Consider the following 19720-nt stretch of genomic DNA (forward strand, 5'->3'; position numbering starts at 1 on the left):
TTGTGGGCAAATGATGAATTGTTCTTGTGATGAAAGATTGTGGATTGATCGAATTAATGTAGATGAGATGAATTTTTAATCATAAAGTTCTGCACAAAATTACATTTAGTACTCTTTTTGAACATGCTTTGCAAAAGCATGTGAATAAATTATACCAAAATATCTTTGAACGTTGGAATGAATCTCAATAATGTTCTTAAGCTTTGAATTTTTATGTATATTTTACTTCTAAACTTTGAAATGCTCAATGAATATTCCTCCGAATATATGTTTATTGAGTGGTACTCGTATGATCTGATGATCTAAACAATCTGGACTATCTAACTCAAAACTAAACAATCTGGACTATCTAACTCAAAACCGTATTGATTGAGTTGGATTAGATTTTTTTTTGTTTTTTTTTTTTTTTTAACTCCTGTACAACAGAGAAAATTGGTTTAGTTCATAGGCTCAACTTTGTGGTTAGGTCTGGACTATCTAATCCAACACGTATGGTTTAAGTTGGGTTAGATTTTTTTGTACAACAGGAAAATTGGTTTAGTTCCTAGGCTCGAACTTTGTGGTTGGGTCTAGACTGTCTAATCTAGCCTCGGACTTTGTGGTTGAGTCTAGACTATCTAACCCAAAGTTGGGTTAGATTTCTTTTTTTCTTTTTTTTTGGAATTTTTGTACAACAGGAAAATTGGTTTAGTTCATAGGCTCGAACTTTGTGGTTAGGCTTGGGTTAACTTTGTGGTTGGGTCTTGGGTTAACTTAGCCGATCTATAAAATATGGTTCACAGTTTAATCGGTTTAACTTTGTGGTTGGGTCTTGGGTTAACTTAGCCGATCTACAAAATATGGTTCACAGTTCAATCAGGTCCTGGGTTAACTTAGCCCATCTATAAAATATGGTTCACGATTGAATCTCACTCCGTCCTATTCTTTAAATTATTATAAAAATTAAGAATATTTGATATGTATCTGGATAATATCATTTTTTTTTTTAATAATAAAAAAACGACCAAAATAAATAATTCAAATGAGAATTGACCAAAATAAAAAGTTGTGTGTGTTTTTTAAATTTTCGTAAGCAGTGACGGAATGGAGGAGGCGGCTCTCGACTTTCTTCCTCGTTCGTCTTCGCCCTCATCAACTCTTCTCTCTGCAACAATCACAGTTCTCACTCTTCTTCTCTCCCTTCCTCCACAATGCCGAAGAAACCTGTCAAGTACTTCGTGGTATTTCACCTTAACTATCTCTTTCTCTTATTCGGATTCTGATTCGGATTCTGATTCGGAACTGATTTTTGTTTTTGTAATCAAACAGGTCGATGCCTTCACTGACACTCCCTTCAAGGGAAATCCAGCGGCTGTTTGTCTATTAGAGGAAGAAAAAGATGATAAATGGCTGCAGGATTTGGCCGCTGAGTTCAATATCTCAGAGACGAGTTATTTGGTTCGCATAAACGAGGAAGAAGAAACCGATGGCTCGCTCAAGCCGCCCAAGTTTGGCCTCAGATGGTTCACTCCTGTTACTGAGGTTTTCCTTTTCCCCTTTCGTTTCAATGTCGACTGTTTTGAACAATTGCTCTGATTTTGTTTGATTGAAGTTATGAAACAAAAAATTGCGTCTGCTGCTTTCGTTTTAGATGGAAATTGACCTTGACGCTTCGAGTATTGTGAAAATTAGAGAAAAATACATCTAGAACTGAAAACTGATTTGAATTGCTATTTGTAGCAGCAATCATATTTTTGTTTTTTTACCAAGTAATTGCTTTCTGATGAAGATCATATCCAATTCAAAGGGATAAGAATGGGGGAAAAAATTGGCAGGTTCAATTATAAGTTTGATGAGGTTTGTGAATCTAATCCCTGTATTGTAGATTTTTTTAACATTTGAAGTTCCATTCATTTAGTCTTTATACTGTAGGAGGATTTTGATAGGCCCCTTGAACTTTTACTTTTATTTGATTGGTTCTCTGTCTGAATTTTGTCGTTCATGTGACCAATTGCTTATACCTATTAGATAACTGATGGAGTTAGTAATGGCCTAAACCCTTGTAAGTTCAGAAACTTTGTACAAAGATTAAATGAACATAACTCTTAAAGTTTATGATTAAACTTGTAATTTAACAAATCTAATATTCTTAAATTATTTCCTTATTGTATAATCTATCTCTCCTTTTGTTGAATTATACAAAAATTGATGGGATGCGGCCATTATCTTATCAAGTAGCATTAGTTTCTATTTTATCACGCAGCAAATACTAATTGCTTTACTCTTTGTTTTGTTCATGAAGGTAATATTATTCTTTTGTTGCTGTAAATCTTGTTGATTAGACATCTTTTTCCAGGTTAACCTCTGTGGTCATGCAACATTGGCGGCTGCACACACACTCTTCTCAACTGGTTTAGTAAATTCAGACATTATTGAGTTTTCAACGCTTTCAGGAAAACTAACTGCTAAAAGGGTTCCGGAGGTCAAGCCACTTGGGGTTTCCAATGTCCATAACGGTGAAGCACACGAGAGTTACTTTATTGAATTGGATTTTCCAGCGATCTCGTCGATTGAAGTCGATTCTGCTGATGTTTCTTCAGTCTCCAAAGCATTGAATGTTGCTTCTATGATTGACATAAGGATGACTGTCTCAAAGAATTTGGATAATATCTTGGTAAGCCCTTCAATTGGTTTGATTTTCGATTGTCCTTGATTTTCTGCTATCAACTCCATTTAACTTGAACCGTTTAACTTAATGCAATATTGCAATATTTTGCAGGTTGTTCTTCCTTCAGAAAAAGAAGTAATAGATTTTGAACCTAACTTTGATGAGATACGAAAGTGTCCAGGAACTGGGGTAATCATAACTGGAGCACCCCTTGGTGATTCAAAGTTTGATTTTTATAGCCGATTCTTCTGCCCCAAATATGGGATCAACGAGGTATTAAATCTTCAATCTTCCCTGATGTTATAATGGTTTGAGTGTAGAAATTGTGAAGGAAATACATGACATTAGCTTATGCTAATCCTCTCTTATTATGCGCAAAATTGAAGTCTTGGAATCTGAAATGCAAATAATGACGTTTTCCAAGTTGTTTGGCGGCTTAGAAGTGGGTTGGATTACGAAACTCTTTATAGATTACGTCTTATTATGCCTGTGTTGCATGTTCAGGACCCTGTATGTGGTAGTGCACATTGTTCCTTGGCAGTCTATTGGGCCAAAAAGTTGGGAAAATCTGATTTTGTGGCTTATATGGTACTCTCTCTCTTTCTCTGTCCTCTCTCTCTCTCTCTCTCTCTCTCTCTCTCTAGGCAGTTCAGTTCAGTTAAATTTTCTTTTGTTCTTTGTTTATGGGTAGGCATCACCTAGAAGTGGAATATTGAATATCCATCTAGACGAGCAGAAAAAGAGAGTTCTGTTGCGAGGGAAAGCTATCACTACCATGGAAGGTGTTGTTTTAGTTTGAAGCTTTGGTGTTAGATGTCACAGTCATGCTCGTCCAAGGCGTGTTGCCCATGACCGCATGCTCATGACAAGCCCAACCCTTTATGTCTTTTCATATTCTAGTGTTTTACTTTTGTATTTCTAGGAAGTATGACGTTTTAGAAATATCATGTCTAGGCTTGTTAGACCTGAAATGTCCTAGAATGTTATATATTGTGAGCCGTTGTTATTTCTCAGCTGATGCATAAATTACAGGAAGAAAATTGACTGACTTCGATATTATTCCTTCCTTGGTATTTTCTGTTAGCATTATCATTGGCACTCGAGGTCCTTGCTTTTATTGGATAAACATGTGTTAATACACGGATCTCATTGTTAGGGTCGAAAAATGTGATCAAATAGAGTTCTAACATATCGAGAAGAAGTGCATGATACACATTTGGTTTTATTTAAATCATATTTTTGTATCGATATATAATTCAAATATATATGTTCTAATATACAATAATTGTTTTAAAATTTAATGTAGGTACAATAATTATATTTTTTTTCTTTTATATTTAATATATTTAATATATGAAATATTAATAACATTTCTATTATATTTTTTTATTTTATATTTAATATTAATTTGAATAATTTAATTTTTTTTAGACTCAATTCTTGGGTTGGGTTAGGTTATTAGTTTTTACACATTTTTGTTTTTAATAAAAGTAAAATATTAGTTTCAAAACATCTAATTATTTGTTTTAAAAATTTTAATTAAAATTTACAGCTTAGTTTGAATATACATTTTGAAAAATTAGGTTATAAAATAAATAGTTAAAAATTATTATAGTGATTAGAGAATATTAAAAAAAAATTATGAAATTGAATAAAAATAAAATATATATATATATATATATATATATATATATATAGCCCTATCGTAATAAAAAAATTTATCACTTAAAATTAACATAAAATTCAAATGGATCCGTTCAACCTAATTTTATTTTAGAGTAACTCGAACCAACTTAACTTATAAAATTTTCATTTATTTAAACCTAATCCAATAGAATTAGAGTTGGACTCCTGATCTTATTTTTTTAAGCCCCTAATTATATATATATATATATATATTTTTTTTTTTTTAATTTATAGTTTTAAAATATTTATTTTGGTATCCGTCCATTTTTATTATTCTAGTCCATATACTTTTCTGAAGGTTATTTTAGTCTAGTTAATTTAAAAAAATTACCATATTAATCAAATTTGAACATATATTTTATTTGCAATATAATAAAAACTTTTTAATATAAATTTAGTGAATAAAATGTTATTTTAATATTCGAATGAAAAAAATGAAAATGAAATAAAGCGGTAACTTTTAAAAGTGAAGGAACAAAAAGATATGCTTCATAAATTATAAGGATTTAAACGAATTAAGGAATATGGACCAAAATATATATTACACGTTTTTTTAAGGTGGTGTGAAAAAAAAAATATATATTATATTTCACACAAAAATGTTTGAAATAAAGAGAAAAACTTTTAGAATATCATGTAAAATGGCATATTATAGGTTGTGAAAATGCTTTTTTTTTTTTAATTAAATATAAATTAATAAAAATAACAGAACTTTCAAAATTTTTAATAATATTTTAAACTTTTTAAAAAATACTCTTAAAACTTTAAAAGATATTGAAAAATATTATAACGATTTGTTTTAGATAAAAAAAAAAAACTAAAAAATAACTTAAACTTTCAAAAGTTTCGTTAATTTCATCCATATAAACTTTAATGACCATTTTGTTATTCTGCAAAAATAAATTTCAGTCATTTTGATTTTTACAATTTTAAAATATTTATTTTTGTTTTTGTATATTAATTTTTTTTTTTTGCATTTTAGTCTATATATTTTCATAATATCTAATTTTCTTTTTAAATGACCATCGAGTTTATTTATCAAATTTGGATATAAATTTTATATCCAATAGAAACTTTTTTATATAAATTTATGCATTTTGAATAGAAATTTCATCTTAAAATTCGAGTGAAAAAGAATGAAAAGGATGGGACGATGGTACACGAGAACAAATGCTTCAAAAAATAAAAAGATGAACAAGAGTAGAAGGAATAAAAAAAAATTAAAGTAGAAAAATAAATAATAATAAAAATCATTATGTTTATATATTAATAGTAAGAATATTATTTTTTTTAATTTTAAATTTTAAAAAAATTGTTATTATTATTATTATTATTATTATTTTCTGTGAGATTAAATGGATATTTCTATTCAATAAATAATAATTTTTCTTCTCAATAAATAGAGGAAGTGAGGAGATAAAATATATGAACAAAAAACTTGTTCTTCTTCTCTCTCGTCCTCAACCATGGCCGCTAAACAAGCAATCAAATATTTTGTGGTATTTTACTTTAATCGTCTCTTTCTCTCTAGTAGATTATGAATAAGAACTGATTTGCTTTGTAATTAAATAGGTTGATGCGTTCACTGATTCCCCTTTTAAGGGAAATCCAGCGGTTGTTTGTATATTAGAGGAGGAAAAAGAAGATGAATGGATGCAGGCTTTGGCTGCTGAGTTTAATATCTCAATAACGTGTTATTTGATTCGCATAAACGAGAAAGAACAAACCAATGATTCGCTGAAGCCTTCTTCTATGTTTAGCCTCAGATGGTTCTCTCCGGTCACTGAGGTTTTCCTTTTCCCCCCTTTCATTTCACTATCAACTATTTTGAACGTAATGCCCTGAGTACTGATTACACAAGTTTTTCCAGATTGAGATGTGTGGTCATGCAACACTAGCGGCAGCACACGCACTCTTCTCATATGGTTTAGTAAATTCAGACACTTTTGAGTTTTCAACGCTTTCAGGAAATCTAACCATTAAAAGGGTTCCAGAGGTCAAGCCACTTCGAGTTCCAAACGTTCATAACAGTGAAGCACAAGAAAATTACCTTATTGAATTCAAATTTCCAACTATTCCGTTCATCGAAGTCGATTCTGCTGATACTTCTATAATCTCCAAAACATTGAATGTTGATTCTATGATCGACATAAAGATGGTTGTCTCAAAGAATTTCGATAATTTCTTGGTAAAGCACTTCATATTGCTCGTCCCCATCTGGATATCTACTTCATAATACAACAAGAACAATCACTACTTATACAATATTGTGCAGGTTGTTCTTCCTTCAGCAAAAGACGTTATAGATTTTGAACCAAATTTTGATGAGATAAAGAAGTGTCCCGGAAGTGGAATAATCATAACTGGAGCACCCTCTCCCTCGGCCGAGTCAAAATTTGATTTTTATACACGTATGTTCTGCCCAAAATCTGGGATCAATGAGGTATTAACTCTTCAAATACCTCTTTAAATTATGGTGTCTGTTGAGAATTGTTGGGAGGGAGTCCCACGTTGACTAACTTAGGAAATGATCATGGGTTTATAAGTAAGGAATACATCTCCATTCGTACGAAGCTTTTTGAGAAAGCCCAAAAGCAAAACTATGAGAGCTTATGCTCAAAATAGACAATATCATACCATTGTGGAGGGTCGGGATTCCTAACAATACCTCAAGACACCTCAAAAGCTACCGCGTTCTTACATACCATGTGTTGCATGTCCAGGAAGGTGTATGTGGTAGGGCTCATTGTGCTTTGGCAGTCTATTGGGCAAAAAAGTTGGGAAAGTCTGATTTTGTGGCTTATATGGTACTCTCTCTCTTTCCTCTCTCTTCTCTCTCTCTAGCTAGTTCTGTTAACTTTTCTTTTGTTCTTTCTTTTTGGTTAGGCATCACCTAGAAGTGGAATACTGAACGTCCATCTAGACGAGCAGAAAGAGAACGTTGTGCTGCGAGGGAAAGCTATTACTATCACGGAAGGCGTTGTTTTAGTTTAAAACTTTGGTGTTAGGCACCATTGTTCTATATGTTCTTTCTATGAAGAACGTCAAACTCTAAATAAATATTCTCGTGCACCATTCTACTCTTTCTAGCCTTCGAATATGGGTGCTTTAAAAACTATTTAACTTGCTATAGACTAGAATAACGATGATTTTCCGTCCAATTCAAAGTAAGTTAAATGGATATCTCTACATGCAACATAGTTCATGAATGATAGAACCTATAAGAAAAATGAATTTAATTGAACTCGATAGAATGTAACGAACCGAACCGAACCTAATTTTATGAGTTAGTTTAGATTGGATTCACAGCCTAGCAAAAGTTAGTTTGAGTTATAAAAATTTACGACCCAAACGATTAGAATGGGTTCAAAATATCAGAGTGAAGAACTCTTGTAACTTCATTCCATCCATTCCCGAACTAGAAACTCTACTGCTCCGACCTGCTTTATTAGTTAAAAGTAGCACAGGCATCAAAATGTTAATAACAGGAACAAGCCCAGCCAAACAGCTAAAGTTTGTATTAGGAAACTAAAGCAACCATAATCTTGAAAGATAAACAGAGTAGTTAACCAAAAAATAGAATGAGTAACGCTCCAAGTTAAAAGAGAACAAGAGATCGTTTCTATATATATACTACTATAAGTTACTTGATCAAAATTTCTTCTGGAGTTCTTCATTCAGAAAGGTTATCAGCCCTCGTCGATTCCATAACCAGGCATCATTCAAATTTGAGTTCTTTCCTCGTCGGTAGAATCCCGGAAGGGAATTTCTTTTTCAAACTATCGAACCAAATTGTCGGGCCGATGAATCAGACGAACTTGGTAAGTAGGATTCAAGATGAATGTAAAACAGCACTCTGAACTAAGAAAGAGTCCATTTGCAGTGTTAAGATTACTAATATAACATCTCATTCATGTTGGCTTCAGACATCTTTTCTAAGTCTTCTTGGGACAACAAGGTCTTTCTACCACTGCTCCCTGCCTTATCATAGGGTTGTGCCATCTTCCTAAGGAACTGCACCCACAGATTTTGTTTCGATTCGATTATTTTTTCGGTAACGTAGAAACTGAAAATGCTCAGACATTCTTAATCATTTGGAAGTTAAGATCTTATAGAAGATGCATTTAAGATAATTAACCCAAACTTTGCTTCCAACTGCGAACTCAAAATGCCAAAAATTTGGCAACTTCAAATTATTCAGCATTCTTAGAACACGAATGAATTGATTTGAATGCCAAACATTTGTAGAGGTGTATGATAGAAAATTTGTCAATATCTAGGACAAGGACGGTAACGAATTACGAACCTCCCGTGCTATGTGCAGTGCCATGTCTGTGCTCAAATTCAAGTGCGCATCACGTAAATGTGACAATATCCATCCAGGCAACTTAGAGCGCTTGTCATGACGGCTATACCTGCACAAAGGTAAACAAAAGATAAAATCTTGCAAAGACTAAAAAAATTCATAGTTCCAAGACATTCTTTTTCAATATGTTTTGTACTAATAAATTGCAAACATCATGGTATTTTTTAAACACATTCCAAATCCACGTGGTTTACAATTATCTTAAAAATCGATGATTGTTTCTTCAGCATTCTGTATAATTATTTTATTTATAAATCATCATTATTGATAGCTTTATTTATTCATGTACCAACCTCATTCATATGATATCCTATATTGCACTTTAACTCACGTGGTTTACAACTTGGAAAGTTGAAAAGGTGCTGTACAGTTGAATTAGTATGAACAAACTCATACATCTAATTAAGATCCATGCGAACCAATGAATCAGTAACTTGTGATTTGTGAACCCTTGGAGCAATAACTGAAAATATGTTCTGTAAACGAGGAATTAATTGAACTAGCTATGAAGTAAAAATCAAACCTTTTATCAGCAAATATCATCATCCCGTAGTCAGCCTTCGACCGGATAACTCGACCAACACATTGTGCAGCTTGTCTCTGCTCAAATTGTCAGAACCAATTATTTCCATCATACACCAAAAAGAGCTTCAACGGATAGTTAGAAGAGTAAGTTTACCATACCAAAGCATCAAAAGTTAAAAAATCCCCTTCCTTGATTTGAAATGTCTCGCGTAAATACTCCAGCCGAGCAAGCAAAATTCTGAAAACAAAATCATTATATACAACAGTAAAAAACAACCAAGTCTAACACAAAAAGGACCACACCATTATGGACAGCCTATGCACCCAAAAAGAAAGGAATACACTCAATTTTCAATTAAAAAAATTTCATCTGTTCTTGTGAGGATAAAAAAACCCCATGGTTTTGATAAGTCTAAATTTAGAAACAGAAAAATGCTTTACATTGATTAATCATATTTTTGCCCCACAAGCTTCTCATTAGAAAGTCACAAGATGAAACTCACTTGCTTAATGTGTACTGGAAAGGAACACCAAACATTATCACCAATCGTCCATAATGTCGATCAAAATCTATACCTTCGGCAACCTTCCCCCTGCATAAACATAGATCAATTCCAAATTACATTTGATCCCTCCTCGTAATCTCCATCTCTATGAAGTTATTTAAAAGCTTTTTTCCCGAAGGAATACAATAATTTTAGAGATGGTATGAAATCAACAAAAGGAGAGGATAGTCTCCCAAGCAAGAAAGATTACAAACAATTATTCCATTTGGTACAAAGATCACATAAACCATAGATATCAAGTGGAAAAGAAATTTGCACGAAGAAAGGCCAACAAAAATTACATCAAATATCTATGGGTTTTTTTTTTTTATACCATTGAAGAATCTATTGTGTTATTTTATATTAACCAAAACTCCAAAAAAAAAAAATATCTAACAATTGTAGCCGGAACATCTTCATTTCTTTTTGAAACGGTGTCCAAGCAAAATGCTATCAAAAAGTTATATTGACAATGAAGAAAATAAATCATCATTGTCTACACAGAGCCTCTATTTAGCTATCTCTTCTCGATTCCCTTTCTTCTCCCAGCTTATGAAATATTATGAAATGTTTTGTAGAGGGCTCAAAGATTTGTTTTTGAGAGGAATGTGGGGGTGGGGGTTCTCCCCTCTGTGCTTTGTTTCCACGTCTATACCACCTTTCAGATATGAAGTAACATTTGGTGACTTCTCCTGTCTTCATCAAATTCCTCCTTTTCACTTTCCTTAGGCTTTTGTCATCCTCTTTTCGATAGAGAGAGAACAAAAGCAATGGCCTTTTTTTCTATCCTTTGTGACCTATATGTGTGCGTTTGGGGAAGGACTTTAGAGTTTGGACTCCTAATCATTTTGGGGACTTCTTATGCCATTTGTTCTTTAACACTTTATGCAACTCCTCTCCCTCATATTGCCTTGGCTTTCTCCTCTCTTTGGAAGATTAAAATCCGCAAGGTCAAATTCACTACATATCAGGTTTTACATAGGAAAGTCAATACCTTGGACCGAACTCCCTTCAAGGGCTTTCCCTCAAGGTTTTAAAACACGTCTACTAGGGAGAGGTTTCCAAACCTTTAGAAGAAATGCTTTGTTCCCCTATCCAACCGACGTGGGATCTCACCATTATACTTGTACGAAAGGGATAAGACAACCCCTTTTGAACCACACTATTCTGGTGACTAAAAAACAAAAGGAAAAAATAGGGGGAGCATTGACAGAGGAATAGGATACCTGGCTACGGAAAAAAATACAGCACCTCTCCCACAATCACAAGCCTTGCGGTAATTGTCAAGAGCCAGGGTAGTCTCCACCACATCTTGGGTCTCAATGAACACAAGTTTATGCTGCATTATTTCCTGAGGAAATGAGTTCAACCATTTAGTTACGATCAGGGTGGATCATGTTAAGACTAATTCCCACTAAAAAGCTGTTACCAAGCCAAACATGAGTAATCGTCACCTTTAGTATGCCAGTTTCATTCCAACTATTTACAATCCCATCCATATATGAGTAACTGACGAAGAAACATACTATCCCATCAGGAACTGCTGAAACCATCTCGAGCAAGAGCCTACCGTAATTCCTTACCACACCAAGATCGCTTCTCATATCAAATTTAGTACTTACTGGAAGCTGGTCGCTATAGGCAACAAAACAAACTATGTTCAGTACATAAGATCTTACGTTTTACTAAAAAGAATAATAAGTAAACTTTAATAATAATATATAGAACAAATGGGTAATGTATTTCAACAAAACCACACACCTGCCACGAGTGAGAACCATTGGGCATATGCAGTCTCTGGTCAGGGACATTGTAAAACTTCTGCTAACAACAGGATTAAAATTGAGCAAACGAGGGTAGAGATCAATTGGGCTCAGAGTACCAGATGTAATCACAACTGATTGAAATCGTTCAAACACAGGCTTAATAGCAAGTGAGGCATCATGACAGCTAAGCTGAGGAGAAAATAAGGAATATTTAATAAATAATTTAGTTTAAACAATGGACATAATTACTGAAAAAAAACTATAAAGTTCAATTTTAGATTTCATTCAATGGCAACATGCACGAGCTAGGGGCTATGCAACTAGAGAACAAAGATAGATGCTTACTTCTTTAGGATTTCTTTTTACTTTTTTTCTTTATTTTGGATAGGAAACAATTTCATTGATTAAATAGAAGGTGCAAAAGGAGAGCTCATCCTTGGAGATTACAAAAAAACTTCTCCAACTCGATAAAAGTGGAAGAAAAAAAAAGGAGAAGACTCGAGCAATTCCCCCGAGGATCGTTCCTTGTTTTGAAAGATTCTATGATTTTCTTTTCCCTCTCTTTTTTTATTTTTTATTAGTACTTCTGGAAAGTCTCGATATTGAAATAGGAGAAGAAGAGAGAGCATCCAGCCCAGAGAAAAAGAGTTGCAAAAGTTGTGTGTATTCTCCTAATATACGAAGCATCCACCTCTCCATTAAGATCAGAACAGTATTTAGAGACAAAAATCATGTACCAATCTGTGAAGGGGTCCAACTTAAACACCTCTCCACCATCAAGGGATCATCTAAACTTAAGATCAAAACTTTTAGCATCCAAATTCCATACTACAAAAGGTATTCAAGAAGTACACACACACACACATATATATATATATGAGAATTAAGGCAGATATAAACTAACCTGCAGTACAGGGTCAGGAATATGCGGCATTCTCTCATCAACAGGCTCAATTATAATTGAGAAACCTCGTGCATATGTCCCAACGAGTGTTGCAAAGTCACATATGGTCTGTACGTGCAAAAACTCATCAGTGTCGGTAATTTCAAGTGTCAGCATGAGGGAGTAGAGACGATCATAACAAAACTTCAGGGTTTTTTGGTCAATTCCAGCCTGAGAACCAATAGAGCTAACAAAAGTTACAAGCCCTTCCTTCTCAACATTTTCAGTGTCCAAACGTCCTTCAAGATACTGAACCAATCTCCGCAACACATGTATAAAGTGTTCAGCTCGCCGTATATTTCCTGGCACAGCCTCCTTCAAAATATCATCTGGAAGAGCAGGGTTAGAGAGCCACGTATCCGAAACTGCATGACAAAATTAAAGAAAGTTAGGATATTATCCCAGGAAACGATCATCCAAAAAAAAAATCATGAAATCTTGTTACACAAATGCAATAATGTAAAACATACTAGGTAGGTTTCCTCTTTGTGCCAAACCATCTACCAGCCTGTTATATTCCGCACGCAGTCTACCTGCATCAGTTTCCTTAAACCTTCCTACCATATCAAGGAAAATACTGATTAAATTTCAATTCAAAAAGTAAAAGAAACACCTAAACACCCAGACATTAATTTCTCAATAAGAACACTAAAAACAAATGAACCATGGCCTTTCTAGATATGGCATGAGATTAAGAGAAAGCAACTTAGCATCTGATTATACCTCTCAATCTCCTGACGCATCTTATTGAGATTTCTTCTGGCACCTTCAATAGTCTGCCTCCTCACACTAACACTAAGCGCTTCGATACACACGTTATCGATATTGTGCGCCTCATCAAACACTACAACAGATTCTCGCTGCATTTCCTTGGATATAATGCTAGCTACTTTGGGATCAAGCAAGTATTGATAACTATATACAACCACATTTGCAAACTGTACCATATGCCGTGCCAAGAAGTAAGGACACCAACCCTTCTTTGTCCCAAAAGCTCTCAGATCCTATAAATTCAGTGAGGAAATTGCATGAATTAACTACTCAAGGCATAAATGATTTCCATCTATAGAAATGAATATTAGAGGAATTTTGGCAATATAACCTAGTATATATAAATGATTTAAGAAACAATTCGTATTTACACTATAAAGGTAAAAGACTGCATAAGTGTTTTAATTACTTAGTATCTGCTACACAATTTAGGCCACCGTTGGTGATTAGGGAAAGAAAAAGATAGGGAATTCTAAATTTCGTGCAAGTCATAATCTCAATTCAACCAGTACCTGCAACGTATAAACCCCCGGCGGCAACACCGCACTGGAACCCGCCTTTTCATACTGCTCAAAGAATTCACAAGTGGGCACATTGGGATTCTCGGCCGCCATGGCCCTAACCCAACTCGCCGTCAGCTTGCGGCAACCAGCATCGACAGAATCCCGATTCTCTGAAGCCAAAACACTCGGATTGACACACAGATTCTTCCTGGAAGAAAGCCCCACAGCCAAGATCTGAGCGCGAGGGCCAACCTGCTGAACCTGGTAATCATGGAGCAATCTGAGCTCGGCGAGGGTCTTCTCCATTTCGTGGACAGTGCGAGTGCAGTAGATGAGCTTGACGGGGTTTTGGGGCTTGGAGAGGACGTAGCTAGTGATAAGGGAAAGGAGGGCAATGGTTTTTCCAGTGCCTGTGGGCATTTCGAGAAGACAATGGCCCTTGGCGTCGAGAGCTCGCTTCAGCTCAAGCATGTAAGCGTACTGCTCGGGGTAAATGTGATCGTAAGGGAAGTAGACTGTGACATCCTCTAATTGAAACTTCATGATGCTTGCTCCGCCAGTGACGAGATTAGACAGAGAGCCAGAGCCGCAGCGACGGCGACGGCGACGGCGACGGCGGCGGCAGAGAGATTTCAGAGGTCTGGCCGAGGGTGACTCGTTTTTACGCGAACAGAGACTTCAGCCCGCACTTCACAAAGCCTCCGTCTCTTTCCCCCGATTTTCCCTTTTGTTTTGTTTTTTCTTTTCCGTATTAATGCAAATAAGATTTAACCTATTTCTTTTAACTGAAAATAAAATCCAAATTATTTACCTTTAAGTTTAAAGGAATAAAAAATCAAATAAATTCGGGAATTTTAATTTCAATTTACGAATAAATTTTACTTTCTACTCTCTAAATAGACCTTCTTGTGATTTAAAAAACAAATAAATAAATAACTGTATAACATATAAACATATTATAAAAGATATTTCTAATATAAATTTAACCTTTAAGAAAAAAAAATCAGGTTAGAGTTTAACTTTTGTTAAAATTTGAGGTCGGAGTGATTTACTTTTAAGGCTAATTTTGTGTGTAACTGAATTTGATTTTGTTCTTTAGTTTTGACATTTTTAGTGCATTTTGAGAAATTTGTAGATGAAGTAGGTAAAAGTTGTAATGGATAATCTAACCATATATTTTTCGTTCAATTATTTTATCTCATTTTCTCACTTCAAATGTCTTATGTCTTTTGTTTAGTCACATAATATAATTCAACGGACTAAAAACATACCAGTTGAACTAGAGATGTCCATTTAAAGTGCAGGACGAGACCCACAAGAAATAGGGGAGGGAGTAAAGAAAGATTCCTCCCATTAGCTAAATGGAGTCGGTTACAAGGATTATATGCCTCGACTCATCTTCATCCCATCTCTGGTCCAAATCCGAAAGAAAAACATGGGACAATTTTTTTGGTAGAATAAATTGGAGGTGATGTAACCGATGAACTATGACCAAGTTAGACAAAGCACGGTTTGAGATTACAAAGCTTAGCATCTTTGGTAGTAAGAAGACTTAACTAAGATTCACCATTTTAATAGCTGAAGGACAATATAGAAGTTTACTTTAAATCGCCACCATTGAAATTATAGCTAAAAGGATGTAAATCCTAGTCCAGATCACCTGCTGCACATCGAAAGCTAAGATCTCGAGGGTCAAGGATTTTTGGCCTACAAAATACAATTAGAAGCAATTCATTTGCAAGTTTACAGGTTAGTGTTTACTTGTATTGTAACTTTGCCAGTCGGCACTTTCAATCTTCATCAGGTCTGTTGAATGCTATCCCCTTGATTGCATGTCGACATTGAAACCTGGAATGATGAATGAAGTATTGATATTGTTGCATAAAAGGATCAAAGCTCTTAATTTGGCACATACTTTCACCAAAACATGGTTTTTTTTCATTTTTAGTTTTAATGATCTCTAATGCCTTCTAAAGAAAAATATTAGTAAATGAGCATGGTTCTTAAAACTAAAAATGTCATCCAATGACTTGATATGAGTCTATGAGATTATATTGTTCTTAAACTAACTTTATTTCTTAACAATAGCACCCTCCTTCTGTTGATGTCTGCAAAGCTAATCACTCACAGACAACGCACCATTTTAAGACCTAACCTGACGTATTAAATGTCAATACTAATATATACTTAATCAATCATTTTTCTTGAACGATGAATGGAAATTTATTATAGACAACAAACTCTTTTTTTCATTTATCTCTACAATAGTGTGATATTGTCTACTTTGAGCATGAACTCTCATATTTTTGCTTTTGATTTCACTCAAGAGACTTCATATCAATAGAGAGAATGTAAGGGGCAATGCCCACCACTAGCAGATATTGTCCTCTTTGGACTTTCTCTTAAGGTTTTTAAAACGCGCCTGCTAGGGAGAGGTTTCCACACACTTATAAACAATGTTTCGTTCTCCTCCCCAATCGATGTGGGATCTCAGAGAGGATGTCCTTCACTTATATATCTATGATTTTTTTTTTTTTTTATCTAGCCAAGGTTAGACTTTGACCCATTACCAACACAATTCCATAATAATAACTGAATATTAAACATTCCATACCAGATTGAATCTTCTACTGAAGAGTTGGCCAAGTCATCAGAGTTTCCAACTGGAAATTCACGATCAGTACCAGGATCATTCATCTGGTGGATTTGGGCTTTGCATTTAAATCGTAGTTTGAAGGGCTTTATCTGCATCAAAGATCTTTGTTTTATACGATATCAAATTGATTAACAGATTCCAATGCACCAAGAAAGATGCACGCAATGGTGCTTCATAGCCTGGAAAATCGAGATGATCAACATCCTCTTATAACCTCAGATTATCCATTTGGATCAAACTGAAAGATCTAATACCAAATGATATTCATAAATGAAAAGTGATGTAGTATATTATACTAAAACAGTCAAATTCTCATGGAACTAGATAATCAAATATGATTGGGAGATTCAGGATACTGTAGGCAGTTGGCAAATAACTGTTTTTTTTCATAAATGGACATACTATATTCTTTTGTCAGAAAACTGGTTGGCATTCCAGTCCCTCAGCTAACTGACATTAAGAAGATTCTCTTTACCATTAATAATTGATTTAACCGGAAACAAGATAAAGCACTCTTCAATAAAAGAGAGATAGATCACAGAACCTCCAAGATGATCTCATTAATATCCTCATATGAAAATAAAAGCAAAAACGTCCAACGGTTACCTTTTTGCTATACCGGAATTCACGTTTTGGAATGAAGTGCAAGGGCAGATTGATAGAGGAAGGGGCCTTCACCAATAGAAACAACTTAGTAGGGCCTAGAAGAATATGTTATCATTTCTTAATGAGAAAATTTGAAGGATGAGAATTCTTCTCCCAACTTGATCAATTTGCTTTAATGTGCACAACTGTGTACCTGGATATGAGGCAGACCCAGCATCCTTTGAGATTAATGTTCGAATAGCCTGCTATTAACAACAAAACTTGAATCAAATACTGAAAAAATTTAGGAAAAGTACTAGAATTCACACGCACCTTTCTTGAAAGAACTTCTGCTGCTTTGTGCTTGACGAAGTAATCTGCACCTCTTACCACAACATTTTTATGTGAAAAGCACAGTTCATAAACATATTGCGGCCGCAGTGGGGTTGCTCCAAGAATTAATAGTACTTCCTGGACGTTAGGAGTCTCACTAATCAACGATTTGATGGCAGCTTGAAACCCAGAGACTGAATTCATTAACTTCTCCATTCTCTTAATTCCCTGTCTGACCTCCCTCATTCTGCCAGTATGCTTTCTTCGTGACGATGCTTTTAGTTCATTCTGTGCCAATTCACTTCCCTAAAAATAACCGTTCTTATGATCCTCAGATTGATGCAAAAAAGTGTAAAGGAAACTACCCTTTCTCAGCTAACATACCAGCTCTTTGTATTCTTCATGCAAGGTGTCAAATTCAATGCTCATGTCCTGTAGGATTCTGCACATAAGCCACCAGACATCAGTGCTTATGGTACAAGCACACCAAATAGATATCTCATACAATGTTAAATCCTTGTAAATCATATAATTCTAGTTTATAGCAAAATGGAGGAGGAGCCAGAGTAGGGGATGTATAAAATTTATGAACTTTTGGCTTCCTAGATATAAGTGATCTACTGAAGATTGAACCAGAAAACCAATGTCTATTGAAACTGAAAAGAGAAGTTTCTAACTCTGTGTACATGTACATTTAAAATGTAGATTACATTTTATTTCAAAGACTAAAAGGTGTTCTCGCATACTGATTTTCAGTCTCAAAATAACAAAAGCTACGTGTCTAACACGACTCTCCACAATGGTATGATATTGTCCACTTGAGCCTAAGCTCTCATGGCTTTCCTTTGGGCTTCCCCAAAAGGCCTCAGCCAAATAGAGAGAGTATTCTTTGATTATAAACCCATGATCATTCCCTAAATTAGCCGATGTGGGACTTTCATCATTCAACACTACGTATGTTTGTTTCTTTAATGGGTGATCCTTTTCTCCACTGTTAAGGAGCATCATTCGTAGCGATTATTTTCTGTTCCGTTGGGCTGTTTCTGTTTAGTTAATTAGCTTCTGTTCATCTGGTTTGTTGTTGTAGTTACTTATGCTTGAACTAATCAGTCTTGTAATTAACAGTTGGCCTCTACATAAAGTCACTGACACAGTATTTTCAATACAAAAGAAAATATTTTAATTCTTTTAAAGCTTTCTCCTAGAGTTCTTTCTCAAGAACATATCATCCGCAATATTTACTTTATAAAGGTGTTCTTGCAAGGGCTTTTTGTAATACTAGGAAAGAAACAATAAAAAAACATTGCATTACAGGCCATACGACACATGCAAAAATCATAGAAGAGACACAAAACAGATAAAAAGAAGAACAAATTAAGCAATGTTAGGCAAAATAAATGTTCTGTTAGCCGACAACATTCATTCTTCTATTCATCGTTTTTTGGGCACCGAGATTTGAACCTCGACCTGAAGGACACGTTAGCATTTTTCTATTCACGATTCCATCCGAAACACATTTTTAAACGATCATCTCAGCAATTTACAAATCCTAAAACGAATCACTAATATTATATGACATTTAGAATAGATACAGGTTGAAAATTTCAACATACCAAAAATGAGCATTTAAATTTCCCAAATCTTACAGAGCGAAAGCCTCAGTAAATTTCGAATCGAACAAATCTCATTGCTCCTAGAATCCTTAATTTTCCTCCCCCAAACTCACAAGGCACAATTTCAAACAGAGTGACTGAGGAAATCAAGTCCAACCACGTGCATAAATCAGGCAGCAACTACAATCGACTCAAAACTTAACAAACTAAAAGTGTCGATCATAGTCATAATCGCCAAGGTTGAACCAAACGTAACATCGATCACACATTATCCATCGGGAATCGAACCTGAATGGATTTTGCCCCCGTTTTCCAGCAGTTTCGAAGTTAACAAACGGAAAATACGTTGGAATTGGAAGGAGTAACTTACGAAGGGACTTGTTGGTGCATATACAAGACGAAGGCGGAGACATCGTTGATGATATTAAACAGTATGGAGCTGTCGAAGTAATCGGCGGAGGATTCGATCTCCGTATACTCCATCTCTGAGGTACCTTCTCCCTCCATTCCGGCGAGAGAGAGAGAGAGGGAAAAGCTGTTTTGCGAGGGATGTGTTTGTATATTTGAATTGAAAAATGGGACGGGAAAAAGGGAGTAGAGGGAGGGAACATGATACTACGACACCGTTTTATACGTATATGTTTTTTAAAATAAAAATTATAAAAACTATTTTTTTTATTTTTTCATCTTGAATTTCTTTCATTTAATATTGTGAAATCGAACTACACTAAAAATAATTAAAATAATTAAAAATATATATTTAGTGAGTAATTAAAGTTTT

General features: G+C 34.6%; 4 protein-coding genes across 4 annotated transcripts; 2 read left to right on the forward strand and 2 right to left on the reverse strand.

Moving 5' to 3' along the window:
* The first annotated feature begins 1061 nt into the window (after nucleotides 1-1061).
* On the forward strand, nucleotides 1062-3657 carry LOC111806929 (uncharacterized). The gene is made up of 6 exons (XM_023692458.2): nucleotides 1062-1220; nucleotides 1309-1521; nucleotides 2336-2653; nucleotides 2759-2920; nucleotides 3152-3235; nucleotides 3339-3657. The coding sequence occupies exons 1-6, from the start codon at nucleotides 1191-1193 to the stop codon at nucleotides 3444-3446; spliced, it is 915 nt and encodes a 304-aa protein (XP_023548226.2). The 5' UTR covers nucleotides 1062-1190; the 3' UTR covers nucleotides 3447-3657.
* A 2066-nt stretch (nucleotides 3658-5723) lies between these two features.
* LOC111806928 (uncharacterized) lies at nucleotides 5724-7416 on the forward strand. Its single transcript, XM_023692457.2, has 6 exons — nucleotides 5724-5832; nucleotides 5906-6121; nucleotides 6204-6521; nucleotides 6609-6776; nucleotides 7057-7140; nucleotides 7220-7416. Exons 1-6 carry the CDS (start codon nucleotides 5800-5802, stop codon nucleotides 7325-7327), a joined length of 927 nt encoding a protein of 308 aa, XP_023548225.2. The 5' UTR covers nucleotides 5724-5799; the 3' UTR covers nucleotides 7328-7416.
* A 393-nt stretch (nucleotides 7417-7809) lies between these two features.
* UVH6 (RAD3-like DNA-binding helicase protein) lies at nucleotides 7810-14482 on the reverse strand. The gene is made up of 12 exons (XM_023693027.2): nucleotides 13762-14482; nucleotides 13202-13482; nucleotides 12949-13031; nucleotides 12440-12843; nucleotides 11531-11724; nucleotides 11224-11404; nucleotides 10996-11120; nucleotides 9728-9817; nucleotides 9384-9462; nucleotides 9223-9299; nucleotides 8640-8748; nucleotides 7810-8347 (listed from the first exon to the last, which is right to left on the reverse strand). Exons 1-12 carry the CDS (start codon nucleotides 14293-14295, stop codon nucleotides 8228-8230), a joined length of 2277 nt encoding a protein of 758 aa, XP_023548795.1. The 5' UTR covers nucleotides 14296-14482; the 3' UTR covers nucleotides 7810-8227.
* A 788-nt stretch (nucleotides 14483-15270) lies between these two features.
* LOC111807345 (non-structural protein) lies at nucleotides 15271-19508 on the reverse strand. The gene is made up of 7 exons (XM_023693030.2): nucleotides 19310-19508; nucleotides 17711-17768; nucleotides 17327-17632; nucleotides 17208-17256; nucleotides 17015-17109; nucleotides 16367-16497; nucleotides 15271-15600 (listed from the first exon to the last, which is right to left on the reverse strand). The coding sequence occupies exons 1-7, from the start codon at nucleotides 19444-19446 to the stop codon at nucleotides 15543-15545; spliced, it is 834 nt and encodes a 277-aa protein (XP_023548798.2). The 5' UTR covers nucleotides 19447-19508; the 3' UTR covers nucleotides 15271-15542.
* Nucleotides 19509-19720: the final 212 nt, after the last annotated feature.

Source organism: Cucurbita pepo, chromosome 12 (assembly GCF_057944985.1).
Source record: "Cucurbita pepo subsp. pepo isolate OVF chromosome 12, ASM5794498v1, whole genome shotgun sequence".
Classification (NCBI taxonomy): Eukaryota; Viridiplantae; Streptophyta; class Magnoliopsida; order Cucurbitales; family Cucurbitaceae; genus Cucurbita; species Cucurbita pepo.